Source organism: Pezoporus occidentalis, unplaced genomic scaffold (assembly GCF_034315485.1).
Source record: "Pezoporus occidentalis ecotype Australia unplaced genomic scaffold, CSIRO_AGI_Poc_V1 ctg104, whole genome shotgun sequence".
NCBI lineage: Eukaryota > Metazoa > Chordata > Aves > Psittaciformes > Psittacidae > Pezoporus > Pezoporus occidentalis.
In genome coordinates, this window is record NW_026912822.1 from 1,790,810 (window position 1) to 1,805,524 (window position 14,715).

At 46.9% G+C, this 14,715-nt stretch overlaps 3 protein-coding genes across 12 annotated transcripts in view; 2 read left to right on the top strand and 1 right to left on the bottom strand.

Annotated features, from left to right (window-relative positions):
- POLQ (DNA polymerase theta) overlaps positions 1-2,549 on the top strand; it is a 54,482-nt gene extending 51,933 nt beyond the window's left edge. For both annotated transcript variants that reach the window (XM_062618564.1, XM_062618574.1), the window contains one exon: positions 2,086-2,549. In XM_062618564.1, coding sequence (XP_062474548.1) covers positions 2,086-2,199 — 114 coding nt within the window. In that variant the 3' untranslated portion in view covers positions 2,200-2,549. The remainder of the gene's footprint in view (positions 1-2,085) is intronic.
- A 3,231-nt stretch (positions 2,550-5,780) lies between these two features.
- The window catches only part of HGD (homogentisate 1,2-dioxygenase), a 339,522-nt gene continuing 330,587 nt past the window's right edge, over positions 5,781-14,715 (top strand). The window contains exon 1 of the mRNA XM_062618844.1: positions 5,781-5,787. The gene's annotated coding sequence lies outside the window, so the exon portion shown is untranslated. The remainder of the gene's footprint in view (positions 5,788-14,715) is intronic.
- Positions 10,219-14,715, bottom strand: part of STXBP5L (syntaxin binding protein 5L) — a 190,148-nt gene continuing 185,651 nt past the window's right edge. For all 9 annotated transcript variants that reach the window (XM_062618662.1, XM_062618680.1, XM_062618688.1 and 6 more), the window contains 3 exons: positions 13,025-13,136; positions 12,209-12,429; positions 10,219-10,943 (listed from right to left, as the gene is read on the bottom strand). In XM_062618662.1, the coding sequence (XP_062474646.1) occupies positions 10,902-10,943; positions 12,209-12,429; positions 13,025-13,136 (375 nt within the window). In that variant the 3' untranslated portion in view covers positions 10,219-10,901. The remainder of the gene's footprint in view (positions 10,944-12,208; positions 12,430-13,024; positions 13,137-14,715) is intronic.

A 14,715-nucleotide genomic window follows, 5' to 3' on the forward strand; every position in this document is an offset into this window, starting at 1 on the left:
TAAGAGAAACAATGCTAGTGAGTGTTCTTGTTTCATTCGCACTCTCTCAGTGAGCTAGCTTGCCTCTGTCAGAAAGGCCACACTAGGGTAATACCTGTTTGTTCTTGTGCTGAAGGTGTGAAATGCCTTGGGCACCAGACCTTTTCCAGGCTGTACAGCATGTCAAGGTGAAGAGGATGAGCTTTCGGGCCGTATCACAAAACCAAGGTTGTAGCAGTATTGCCAAAGATGGTAGAAGAGGCTTGACCTTCTATTTGTTGTCAACCCAGCAATGAGAAACCAGGTAGGGACATAAAGGCAGGGACTAAATTCGGATTCAAAGGCTAGATGCTTTTTAAACTGCTTGCTTATTCCCAGTGGCATTGCAGGGATATTTTTAAGATGCCCATTTTAGCTGAGTGCTGAGAGCCCTGAAATGGTGCTGTTTGCTTCACGTACAGGGAATTCAGAGTCCCGAGCCCCCCCAAGCTCAGGTTGTTGGTGCACGTCCTGTCTCGTTCCATTGGCTTCCCCAGGAGCCTCGTTCAGGTTGTCGTGGCTCCCTTGTTCTAGGTGCAGCAGCCCTTACGTGATATTTCTGCTAGTGGTAGTGCAGGAGCTGCGGCTGTTCTCAAGGAATCTCCCTGCGTGTGGTTCGTGTTTCCTTTGTAATACTGATGCGTGGGTAGACTCCACAACTTGTTAAAGTTGTAAAGTAGGTATGCTTTCATTCAGCGCTGAGGCGCATGGGGGATCACTCCTCCAAAGGCATGCGCACCCCAGCGTTATTCTCCTCTAGTTTTTCCTCTAAACTGGGCCCCAAACTTGAGCATGGCTGGAGTGGATTGAACAGAGTGGGGAACGGATCTGTGTGTCACACAAGCAGCATTTTCTATGTTGCAGAATTGCATTTGCTTTTTTTCTCACAGCAGTGCCTTGCTTAAGCCTTATCCAGTTTTTAATCTTGGATAACCCTGTTTTTTTTCCTGCCCAGGCAGTTATTTTTCATCCTACTTTTGAACAGTAGATTATTTCTGTGCCAATTTTCTACCCTGCTTCTTTCTGCTCTGCACTTGTCTGTGCTGAATTACATCCTATTTATTTCAAAGCAATTTGCTAGGGCATCAAGATCAGTTTGAAATGCGGTACATAAGGGCATTGGGTTTGGGAAGACAAATCTCCCCCTAGTTCTTAATGCTGTTGTAAGCACTTGTGCTCTGATCTCTTCAAATCCCCTCCTCCATTCCCCACTAAGAGCTGTGGAGGAATTTGACTGTGAATACCTGTGAGGGGATTATGAAGCTGTGTGGAAGGGTCAGAAAGGTGGAGCAGTTCCTGTGGTGACACAGTGGCTGGGCTGAAATGGCAATAGTTTCAAAGCCTTTTTCACTCTGCTGTGGAAAGGGTCCATGGGATGGGTGTGGATCGAAAGATGCATTCCAATAAGCAATCCGGGACAGGTTGGATTCCACATGGGTCCAGGGGGCATGGATTTACAGTCAGGAAAAAAAGAAATCAGGTCTCTTACAATCCAAAAAGTCTCAGGCAAACATACCTTCTGGTCCTGTGTGTACTGGGATGAGGGTTTTCTTAGGAATACTCTTGGAATACTTGGAACTCTTGGAATACTTAGGAATACTCTTGGAACTTTCTTAGGAATACCCAGCAAACAAATCTTGGAGTTGCCTCAACAAATTAGCGAGGGGGAAGCTGGGTGGTATTTTAGCACCTGCACTGAATGTGATCTGCTTTCCTTGAGGTTTGTAGTCTGTGTTTCAGAGTGCCTTTTGTGCCGACACCTTGAGAAGGAACACCGTTCCCTGCCTCTGGTGCATTTGCTTTGTGCCTTGCTTTCAGTACGTTTCTGAGTAGTCTTAGTGCAGAATTAGTCACAACCCTGTGCTGCATTAAATATCACTGGCTTCATACAGTTTCTCCATTCATAAACCCTCATCAGGATCAGAATGCTCAGTTGCATTCCCGGTGGTGGCAAGTGAGTGTGAGTAAATGCATGAGGTGATTCCAGGGGTCCAGCCAGCCCAGCTACTGCGAGGCAAACAGAGCACTGTATGATGTGTGCATCTGACATTCCGCGTCTCCTCCTAGGTCGCGCAGATTGTCAAGCAGGAGATGGAAAATGCCATCAAGCTCTCGGTAAAGCTGAGTGTTAAAGTGAAAATTGGACCTAGCTGGGGAGACCTGCAGGACCTGGAGCTCTGAGGTGGAACTGGGTAGGTTTGTGCACCGTGGACTGGGCAGGGCCAGTGCCTGGGACGGACCTGTGTGCGGTGACATCCTCCTGTACCGGGTTCGTACACGTTGTCGCAAGCTGCCTCCTGAGACGTGTGGTTGAAGCTGGTAGGAGCTCACCAAGGCAAACTCTTCAAAGGCCAGGCAGCACCGTGGAGCATGGACAGAACTGTGAAATGATTAATTGCTAAAAGCACAGGATTTCAATGAATTCTGTTACAATGTGCTTGATCCTGCCTTTTAAACCAGAACCCCAATGCCTAATGAATTTATTACACATGAAGTGAGCTGGATTATTCTATTAAAAGATGATTTGGCAGTTCTTGTGTTGTAACTGTGTCTAGGGTAAAAAGAATGCAAAGTCTGTGTGCACTGAACGTTGGATTCTCCAGGCCTCTGCTGGGATTGTTTTGTACTGGATTCACTGATGATATTCAGGTGCCGACGTGGCCTTCCAGCTGGCTGGGTTTCTCACTGAGCAGCTGGGCAGCAGTCACAGTGCGTGGAACCAGGGCTTGGTTGGCCTCCAACTTTGAGGAAAGCATTTTGGTGACTGATTGCCGTCATTCATCCTACTGCTACCTTGCAAACTGGCCTTGACAGGGATGCTCTTTGAACACCCTTATAGTGAACACAAAATCACCAGCAAAACCACTCCTTTTTAAAGAATGAAACACAATTGAGTGGCTAAAAACTTACTTAATGGCAATTGGTACTTTTGTGAGGAAAAATCCTATCTCAGTGTGGGCAGCTAAGGTGACAGCCCTGCTGGGGTTTGAGGTCTGGTGCCGTAGAGAGCCGTGGTGGGTGACCTGTGGCTCTTTACTCAGAGAGCTCCCTGGGGAAGCCTCCTACCCTGCCTGCTGGCAGCCTTGCTAACAAGTGCTCAGGTTTCCCCTGTGCTTTGCTATAGCACCTTTGACTCCATCCCTGTGACCAGGCAGGAAGTTTCCCTGGGAGATAGGGCTGGTCAAGCTGAGCTTGGTGCCGAGTCTGACTGCTGGGGTCAAGTGCTTCAAAAGAGGAGACAAGGAGGGAGCTTGCAGGGAATTCATCTGCTGCTATTCAGTGTTACTCTCCTCACTAACACCTGGTCTGGCTGAACCTCACGTCACATGGCTCTGTTTCCCTTTCACATGGTGGCAACGGTTATACAAGTCCAGTTGCTTTTGTTCGTTTCATACAATGCCTGACCTTGAATCTTGTTATTCTCATCATGTAGCTCTTGTATGTTCCAAGAAAAGGAGGACAGGTGCCTCCCGTCAGCTTCTTGATACCTCTAATGATATTATCCCATCTTTCTTCTGTGGTTCCTCCTCAACAGAAGCAATCTCCAGCTTCCCATTCTTGTCTCCTGTGAGAAATTGCCAAGCCCCTCGTTACTCTTTCCTTTCTGAACCTCTGCCGGCTCCTTTTTCAGAAGTGTACTTTTGAAGTTGCCTTTTCCAGCCTGATCTGAGGGGATGCAGGCTGGGCTTTCAACAGCCTGAGAGCCTGCTTGAGCTTGTTCACTCCAAAGGCGGCGCTGTCGGTGCGGCCGTTGTCCCGACATCAGAAGTACCTGGCTCCGAGGCTTCAAGACCACGGTGAGTTTTAAAGGATCTTAATGGGGCCTGTGTATAAAAGGCCACAGCCTGGACTCTGATCCACCACCTGCCCATTGTGCAGCCAAACAGACATGTGGTATCGAGCCAAAGCCCCAGGCGAGGATGCTTCGACTGTCCTCAGCCTTGAGAGACCTGGCCTGCTTTCCTGTTTCTTGTTTCACTGCACATTGGGATGTTTGGTTTCCCTCCTCTGTGCTGTGGTTTTCTACCACATCTGTCACTGGATGGATGAGGTCTTTATGCACAGCACTTGGTTGATGGACAGTTTTTTCTTTGCTTAGCTTATTAAAGCTTTTGTTATTAACAGAGCTGAGCTCCGGCACCCTGGTGTCTGACCATTTGTGTGCTCTGCCTGTGATGCTGCTGGGTTGGACTCATTATCGGTTCACATGATTTCCTGTCCCTGGGTGTCATGCAGTGACACACCTGTGCTCTATTTCAGGCCTCACTGGAGCTGCTGGAATGTGCTTGTTCTTTGGCACATTAGAGCGTGTTCCTCCCGCCTGTGGCATTTCAGAAGGATGTATTTCCCAACAAGGTCTCCAGACACGCTGATGCTCATCAATAAGGGATTGACACAGACCTGAAGTTATTTTGCTCACCAAACTCGACGAGTTCATTTTAATTAAGCACTAATTTGGAGCAAATGAGAAGATAAAAGGTAGCTGCTGCTCTGTGAACGAGGCAGCAGTGGCATTTGAGTCATGATATTAGAACTGGTTCTGAGCTGTTGCCTGACTGCTGCTATTTATGTACCTTAGTTCTGATTAGACTTTAACTATTAATGAGACTGATCAGGGCAAGCGGGGAGGGCTTGGGTCAGGAGAGCAGAACTGAGCACAAGAGAATACCCATTGTTTTCTGAAGGTGGTAGGAGACTGGCTGCTCGTGCTTACCTTTGCCTGTGGGCTGGGGCCTGTGTTTAGCTGGAGACTGGGCTTTGTTCTAGCTCAGGACCTGATAACCTGAGTGCAGGTTACTCTCCGTCTTCTTGCGGACAGGATGGGATGCATCGGGTTGTGTCTGTTCTGTTCCTCAGCCGGTTCGTGTGTTTCTCTCTTTGCAGCCTGCTCCAGCCTCCTGCTGGTTGGTGCTGCACAGCACACGCAGTTAACACGCGTGGTCCCGCAGCCCGAGAAGGCAACGGATGGATGCTGTGGAAGGGGCAGGAGTTCTGTTTGTGATGGCAGCCCTGCCACTTGGTGTGCACAGAACGGCTGCTGCAGCCCAGTCCTGCCTTGTGCTGCCCTTGCCTGGCTCCTGCACCAGCAGGTGGGTCTCTGGATCACACACCCCCCCCCCATTTCTTTTGGCAGACAAATGGCTGGGGTCACCAGGAACGCTTTGTCTTCACATCATGTGAACCTGTGTGACTCAGCTCCTCGCAGGGAGAGCCCAGCCCCTGGGACTGCTGAGCAGCCTTGTGCTCTTCGGTTTCTATCCACTGGCTCATCAGAATGGCTGAGATTTCAGTTCAGCCTGCTGGTATGGGGCGAGTTATCGGTCGGCGGGTGCTGAGGTGTTGTATTCTCTTCCCTTGTTATTTCCTTTATCATTATTATCATTGCTGGTAGCAGTAGTGATCTGTGTTATACCTTAGTTACTAAACTGTTCTTATCTCAACCCGTGGGAGCTGCATTCTTTTAGATTCTCCTCTCCCTCCATCCCTCCAGGAGAAGGGATAGGGCAAGAAAGGGGGGAGTGAGTGAACGAGCTGAACGAGCCCTCTGACTGGTTTTAACCACGCTACCCGGCCCACTGCAAGTGCTTTGTGCACTGTCTTGTAGCTGGGCAGTGGTGGGAGAAAGGCCGGTGACAAACGGTGACACTTGCAATCGGATGTGTGCTGGTCCTTTTGCTTTTTGCCCGTGTTGTTTGTGTTTCATCAGGCCGAGAGCCATGGAGCCTTTCCTGCAGATCCATAGCTGAAAAGAAGGAGCTGGAAGCTTTGGCTGACGTTTTTGAGCCTCTCCTGGCAGAGCAAAGCAAAGGTGTTGGTAAGCGCCCTTCAGTGTGCTCACTCCTGCCCTCCTGAGAGTGCAGGTGGTAGGTGATGGCTTTGAACCCCAAGTGGAAGTGGCAGGAAGGGTGCTGGCCGTTGGTGGGGAAGCCCAGGTCCAAGGCTGGCATTGCTGGGGCTGCTGCTGCGGTTACGAGCTCACTGCAGTAAAGCACAGGAGCATGAGCTGGGGTCCAGGTTTTGTCCCTGTGGGAGCTGCTGGAGGGAGGGAGGTGGCCATCCCTGCCCCAGCAGCAACGGTGGCTGCGTTTCCGTGTGCCTGAGTGAGTAGTGTGAACTCCATCCAAAGGCTTTCCATAAACCACTCGCCTTTGAAATACTATAAAGAATCCAGGAGTTGAAAGAAAAAAGGAGCTCTACACCAGCCAATATCAATTCTTGCCTTTATTTTCCTTCCCTCTTTTTACTTTTTTGGTTGTCACTGGGGACTCAAAACAGCCTCAGTTAAAGATGCCTTGTTTTAACTTTTGTGATGCTGACTGAGGATACCTGTGCAAACAGGCCATGGTTAGTGCAGGAGTGTTCAGCCTTCGGTCCGAAATACAGGTAACGCCTCGATAACAAACCCCACACATATTCTGTCCGCATCTCCTTGTCACTGAATCTGAATATTGGTTGCTATTTAAAAAAGTACAATGTTTGATCTGTTGATTTAATCACAAAACAAAACACATGGATGGAAACACTCATTTACGTGACTATTGCTTATACACCTAAGATGAAGAGTTGACTACAAATGGCCACACGTAGCTCCTTAATGAGAGAGAGTGTGTTCTTACTGAGACCATGCCAAGGCAGAAGAACACTGTGGACTGAGGCATGCTGTGCTTGAATTCACCTTTAGCCTATGGAGGAGGACGTATGGGGAGCACAGGGTGGGCATTTAAGGGCCGTAAGTATCTGAAATGTGGGGGTTTTGCCTGTGTTACAATACACACGGTTTATATATGGAGTCCTGAGGCTGACACAGCTGCTCTTTAAGCTGCAGTGCTTTCTCCTTAAACTGTATACTGATAAAACCATTTTTGTATGTGTATCTTCATTACAATGCACACACTGTGGTGCAAAAGGGCTTCTCCAGAGGAATATGTAAACTGTTTTAGAGTAGTTCTGTATGTGCTAATTTTATGTGTTGTAAATAGGGTGTTTCTGTTAAATATTTGTATAACAAGCTGTATTTTGCCAATAGAGGAAATGTCTTATTGATACAAATAGTTGAAATGCGGAACCGTAAAAAGAATTTAGGAAACAGTTAATGATACAAAGCAAAACCTGATTCTCAAATTTTCCTTAATCATGGTTTTGAATTTAGGATTTGAAGCAGAATTTAAGGCTCTAGGAAATGGATTTTATTCTTTTTTCATAAAATAGCTTGTAATTCATTGAAGACTTGTCAACTCTCAGACCTTATAAATAACCTCACGGGTTTGCTCTGCATCCTCTGTCTACCTAGAGCTCTGGGCCTAAGTTTAAAAACATCTGGTTGGTGGCAGATGTGTGTGTGTGTGTGTGTATCTGGGTGTGGGTGGGATAGAGAGCTGAGGGAACAGGGTATCCAAATGCATTTGAAATCCAGCTAATATTCCCAGCCAATGTGGTCTGTTGTAACAGGGGGTTGCGATGCTGAAGATAAGGCTATGGTTAGGATTTTGCCCGAGGAGGTGCTGTCTTAAGGGGGAAGGTGAAAGCACATGATTTTGACAGCCAGTGTCCTCAGTTTTCTAATGGCAAGTCAGGTCAGATGCTGAGCTTGTTGCTTGGAATGCTGCATCTTTGTGCCTTTAGTAGTGGTCGGGTCAGGCCTCAACAATCCCACACTCCCCCTCATTTCACAATAAACCAAGCAGGCCAGAGGACTTCCTCCTCCCTCACTGATGTGTTTAAGTGAAGGCTGTTTGTTTTTTCCACATAACATGGTAAATCTGGATAGAAAGCATTTAACAGTGTGCACTAACAAACTTATACAACATATACATTACATATATATATTTATATATATAGAATGTTCTATATACAAACATATACAACGTTTTAGATCTCTACAGACTACAAGAAAATCGATAATTATAGTCACAAGTGGTGAACTTAACAGAAACAGCAATTTGTAACTGTCTGGAAAGATGTAAAATATAGAGGAGTGGAAAGCAAGATGCAGCTGTGCCCTGCTGGGCAGTGCGAGGGGAAGGCTGCTTCCAGGTTAACTGTTAAAAAGTGTCAGTTTGAGGGATGCTAAATTCTCACTTCTCTGTTGCATAAAAAGTGGAAATCTACTGGCAGGTTCCCCCCCTCCCATCCCTGGTGTTAAACTTGAGCCTGCTGGCAGCCAGAGGCAGTCAGGCTTTGTGTGAAAGACTCGCTGAGGTCAATTCTCTCTGGATGTGCTGCAGTGATCAGCAATTAGAAGTTGCTCTTACATTTTAAGCTGTGATGCTCAAAGCAGTGACCAGCTCAGGCTCCAAGCCTGGAGCCGTTCCCACTGGACTCGGTGTTAACCACACATGCGAGGTACAGCTGAGAACTGACACAGGACCGGCAGCTTCCTTGTCACTGAAGTGAGCCACATGCCAGCACTCATGGGGCTGCCTCCTGAACACCAGCTCATGGCCACGCTGGACTTGGTGATGGCCTTTCTGTCTGCACCAGCTCTGCAGCAGCAGACGGACCAAATGCTGGTGGGATGGCCTTGGTTTGGGGCCAGTGAAGACTGCTTTGCTTCTCTGTAAAAGCGGAGAAGGCAGAAAGAATAAGGGCTTGAAAGCTGGTTGGAGGGTTTGAATGCTGCCCCAAATGGTTTTTGTTGCCCAGGTTTGGAGCACAGGCCAGAGTCCAGGAAGGGGAAATGCACATTTAAACAGAAGATAGAATTGCTATAATGTTGTTATTTATTTCTCATTCTAGAGAATGAGAAAACAGGAATAAATGTGCTTCCTCACAGATGCAAGTGGCCAGTTCTGTGACCCAGTTGCTGCCAGGAGTTGCCCAGTTCCTGTTGCTATCAGGGGGGTGAGTTTGCTGCTTCCTCAAACACTCAGAGACATCCTCTCAGCTCACAGACAATTCCAATTCCTTTACCCTTGGCAGAAACCCAGGCTTTGACCTTTTTCCCTGCAAGTTTCAAAGGTTCTGACAATTGTAGAGCAGTTTCCTCCATGACAGAGAGGAACTTGTTGAGGCTCAGTCCCAGCTGAGCTAGACCCGGCAGGGCCATCGTTTTGGTTTTGCCCACAGAGCAGTGTGAAAGTCCTGCAAACCATGACATTGCTGTGGTGCTACAATGTGGATTTAAAACTTAACGCCTCTGATGTGCTCCAGCCCTTTAACTTGTGCAGCTGGGCTGATGGTGAAGCCAGGCTTCTGGATGTACACCTTCCCAGGCTCCGTTTTATTGTAACAAAAGGAAGGACATGGGAAGGGCATCATCTGAACACTGGGGTGATAGAGACATGAGTGAAGTCAAGGTCTAGTTAGGAGGGGGATGCTGCCCCTCTGCACCAGTGTCTGTGAAGACCCTATGAAGGGACAGATGTCCTCATTCTTCTCTAATAGAAAAACTTTTAAGTGCTGCTTCCCCACCTTTTCCTCTCTTTCCTGATTCGAAGCTGTGTCCAGGCACGTGCAACCAAGCCTTCAGTGCCTTGTTTCCAAGCCAGTCTTGGAAAGACTTCTAACAGTTGACCTGTGTGGCACTGAGGCTCTTGTAGCACGCTCATGGACTTGGGCTCTAGTGGTGTAGACAGGTAATAGGTTCTACATACTGTTCTCTTCTCTAGCTGCAGGTTGGGGCATTTTCTGCAGAGTTCATTAGCAATCAAACAAGCCACTTCGAAGCAGAAGCAAATGATGGTTAGCAGCATGTTTAGAATCTGAAGTGCTGCTCACCCATGGTGTCATTTTTAGATGTGTTTTATGTGCATGTTGCCAATCGTTTTCATGCTCTTTCCCTGGCCCATCGTTTAGTCTTGCTGCTGTGATCTTTGCCCCAGCCTTAGGGGGGGTACCATGCAGTTTCCTTAGCATCATTTCAACTGACCACTGGTGCACAAGCAGCTTCTGGCAGCAGAACTTGACAGGGCTGTGCTTTCCCATCTTGCTTTTCCTCACTTGGAATATGCCATTTCCTAAGCTGGTTTGCTATTCTGTGACTGGGAAATAAGGCAACCAAGTGACGCAGATGCCACGGGAATGACAACTGCCATAGCCTCCTTCAAGGACAACTGAGATGAATCTAGAGCACATGTTAGAAAGTACAGCTAAGGATGACATGTTGTGCTCTGAAGTGCAAATAAGCCTTCTATGCTCATGTTTTCATGACATTTCAGATAGTGTCTGTCTCGCTAGTTAAAAAAATCTGTAAATTTGGGGTATAGGATTTTGAATTTATTTATTCTTCTGGTGGGAGTTAGAGAGCACTGATTTCAAATAAGGGTTTTCAAGGCAAATAAATAGCAGATAGGTAAGAAAATGCAGCTCAACTAATTTTTATGTTGAAAACAATAGCAAACATGCTTGAAATGCACTGGCTTTTTGTAATGTCACTTCTAAAAAATAAAGATTTTTGCCATTTAAGTGTTTGGTTTGGGGTTTTTTTTGTTGTCTTGGAATAGAAATAAATCCCATTTGTCTTCGGTCACAACATGCTTTCTTTTTCTCTTTTTTTTTTTTTGTTTTTGTTTTTTAAGATGTCACTCATGCAAAGGTTTATAAGTAAGTGCATTAACATTGGAGTTTGTACAGAGTATTTTCAACCAGATGCACTCCCCACAGTTCATACCTCTGAGAAACTACATGCCACAGTGATGCTTTCGGGAAAAAATTGTCTACCACATGAGCCAGCTGCTGGAGTAAGACCCACGTCATTTCAGCTTCCATCTCATGGTCTGTAACATTTCTCCTTGACTCCCACTGCGATGAATCCAATAATAGTAACAGGAAAACATCTTCTAGGAGAAAAAAAGCCTGTCTCTGGCCAGTGACTGGTAGATTTGGGAATGACTGCCACTTCCCTGAACAGTGTTCTTAAAGCCGCAAGTAGCTTCTGTGAAAGTCTAAAACTGGTACCACTTTTTGTCCTTGTATTTCAGCATCACCTGCAGAAACAGGAAACAGACAAAGTGATATAAACCACTGCTCTGCAATGATTCTGCCCTGTGAGGGTGCTGAGGCGCTGGCACAGGGTGCCCAGAGAAGCTATGGCTGCCCCATCCCTGGCAGTGTTCAAGGCCAGGTTGGACACAGGGGCTTGGAGCAACCTGGTCTAGTGGAAGGTGTCCCTGCCTGTGGCAGGGGTTGGAACCGGATGAGCTTTAAGGTCCTTTCCAACCCAAACCAGTCTGGGATTCTATATCTCACACGACGTAGGCCCAGTAAGTGTCACAGCCCTCCGTAAGTTAAAAAGGAAGAGCAATGTGGTACTTTACCAGCAGTGTCATCAGGTCTCGAGTCCACTAAGGCCTCATCTTGAATTTCATAATTAATTGTGACATTTAAAACCAATAATTTTAAGAAGTGCCCTGCTCTTGCTGGGCACTGGGAGAGTTTTCCTGAGGAGCTTTGATTCATAACCAGGAACTTTCATTTTTATTCCTTATAGAAAGAAGCTTGCTTAGAGAACACAGCAGATACGCCCTGAATATAGAAACTTTTTGCATTCTAGGGCAGATTCTTTCTGTTAGTTTGGGGGAGTTTGGGGTTTTTTAGTGGTTGGTTTTGTTTTGTTTTGTTTTTTTTTCATTACACTTAAACAATGAAAATGTAAAGGTCTTGGATGTTAAATAAAACCCATGCATTTTGAGAAGTATCCTTTAATGATTTATCTCCAAGGAAAATCACTGTGGTTGATTCCCAGCCTTAACAGCGTAGGATGGAAGAACTTTCCATTTCCAGCTCTAAGCACAGAAGTGTCTGTTCCAGGCAAGCCCTATTCTATAGAACTGTACCACAGGGTTGTACAAGAAATGTTCTCCTCCTCTTCCCAGTTGGATCTGTAAAGGTTCCTGTATACACATCCACCTACCTGTTTTCTGCCCTACTGCATAGATGTGCTGCACTGAGAGGCTTAAAAAAACACCCCAACAGAATAAGAAAGGCGAGAGATGAGAAGTGCCGTGTTCTAAATTCAGAGGCTAGCAATGGATGCTCATTTAAGAAAACATGAAGGGAAGAGCTGTGCAATGGAAGTTTATTTTGGGTGTTCTCATTGTTTGGAAGCAGGAAAGATGGTGTGCCAGTTAACATGAGTACACCTAAACCAACTCGACTGGGAGAACCATATCTGACTTTCCCAAAGGGAAGCAAAAGCTTGGTTGCAGGGTGGCAGTTCCTAGCTCTGGGTGTGTGGTGCCAGGGCCCCTACCTCATGTGCATGCTTGGAGAAGGCCTCGGCGCTGGCCATCATGCTCGCAGTCCTCTCGTCCAGCTCTCCCAGCTTCTGTCCTCTCTCATCAAGGGCAATGCGTGCACGAGTCAAGTCCCCGATGACGCCTCCTGCAGCACCTCTCACACCTTCAATCCCACCCGATCCAGGGATGTGCTGGGCAAGACTGCGAGAGGCTTTTCCTGCTGTGGCCTCGCCAACTGCAAAAGAGAAATGGACAGAGAGAGAGGAATGAGTCCCTGGCCGTGCCTCTGTCGGTGCTTCTCATCCTCGAGCTGCAGCCCCACGGCGGTGATGCCATTCGATGCACAGGTGGCACGTGTGGAAGACGTTGCTCTCTGCACAGCTACACCACAGTTGTGCTGCACCCCATCCTCAACTGCTGGAGAGAAGCCGCCAAGGTGAAGGAATGGTGAGAGGCAGCTGAGGACCCTCCCCCTTGTTCATCTTTACTTTTTCATCCATGATCTGAACCTTGTGTACCACTCCATTCAGAGGTTAACAATGGATGGATGCTGAGACACTGAAACAATGGAAGGGTGGTGAGGCCCTGGCACAGGGTTCTCACCATGTGAAATGCCCCATCCCTGTCAGCGTCCAAGGCCAGGTTGGATGGGGCTTGGAGCAACCTGCTCTAGTGGAAGGTGTCCCTGCCCATGGCAGGGGGTTGGAACTGGATGAGTTTTAATGTCCCTTCCAACCCACATCAGTCTACAATTCCTCTATGACAAGGGCAGGGGATCCCATGAATTAATTTCTGAAAAGAAACCAGCCCAACCCCAATAAATTACTTACAAAGCTCCTCTCTGTCAAAAGCTTGTCCACTTCCTCCAAAAAGTCCTTTGAGAAAGCCTCTGTTTTGGGCTTCTGGTGTTTCCACAGGAGTAAACAAATCCCCAAGCATGTCCTAGTAAAGTTAGACAAAAGTCCATGTGAAAAATTAGTGAGATGGAAGCAGTTCTGGGTGTTTTCTTTATTTGCATTAATGAGTCCACATGCATTGCATCTAATTGGCTCATTTTAAAAGGTTCTGTTGTGCAAACACTATTGAGTACTTAGCATTTGTGCTTCGTGACAGGCAGACTAACCAGACTAATAGACTAACCAGATTCACTCATGCTTTCAGAGGGATTTGGTTTGTCACTGCCCAGCCTTATGTTCATTACCACAGAGAAAAAAAATCCATATGCACTACAGAGTGTAAATACCAGTGATAAGATCACATTTTGCTTAGAAACAGCAGAGGCGACACTGTAATTGAATACACAAGCAGGGCAGTCAATCCTTGTTTTCCTTTTAGAGCTTACCTGAGGTCAGCGCTTCTGAGCAGCTCACAGAGTTTGCTGGTTTCTTGTTTGGTTGGTTTCTGTGGGCTTCTGTTTGCTTAAAAATTAAGCAAATCCCACCACCTTCCATACAACCTCCCCATGTACTCTTCTGGTGGTGTGCATGGTGGCAGTGGCATCAGTAATGCTAAATAAGCTGAAGGCACTGTCATGGTTGTAGACCTTGGAGCTGTTGGCCCAACCAACTCTGATGCTCAGACTGATTTGCAGCAGTACTGGGAAAAGGGAGCTCTCCAGAATCAAACTGGGTTAGAAAGCATGCAGTCCTACCCATGTTTGGAACCGGAACACTCGCTGCCCTGTCGCTCAACTCTATTTGCTCACCCAAGCCCCAACACGTTGTTGTGCGGCACAGAGCACTGCTCCCGGGACGGTGAGTGCTGAGGGCAGCAGTGCTTCTGCTCCTCTGCACAGGCACCTGCTCTGGGAGAAAAATCACTGCAGCCCTTAGAGCCCAAGTGGAGGCACTCGTGAGCCTGGCTCTGTTTTCCCAGGCAGGAGGTGACACCGGGTCATCTGCTCTGGGTACACACATGATGACTGGACAAGCCTTCTACCATCATCTTCACATAAAGCCTAGGTATCAGCAGCCGCAGCATGGCAGCACAGAGAAGCAAGGGCTGAGCTTCCCTTTGGTTGTTTGCCATATGATGCTATTAAGGTTAATAAACAAAATGATGTAGCTTGTAAGAGCCTCTCACGGCAGGTCCATATTCTAAGGTACCTGGATCAAACCTTGTGATCATTTTATGGCTGGTTCCGTGCAAAACAGCCTCTTCTTCAATATGCAAAACCTTGTGTGCAATGCTCGCTATTCACAGGGCTTTTTCAGACTTGAGACAGGCAGTGCTGTGATGGGAGCTGAGCAGCTCAGCACATGTTATTCCATGGGGCATAATGAGTGCTGGCAGGACCATTTCTTTTATATTTCTATCCTAGTTCATTGTTAATTATATAACCTAGAGCTTACCCCCCCCTCCTTTTTTCCCCCTTTTATTACTGCTTTTCTCCCTGTAACCTCTCACAATTCCTCCTCTTCAGTAAATGAAATTTTAATTTGCATTTTTATTGTAAAAAAAAACCAAACCAAATCCAACATTCTCACATTGTAAAGACCTTTTGCTCAAATTAATTATTTTA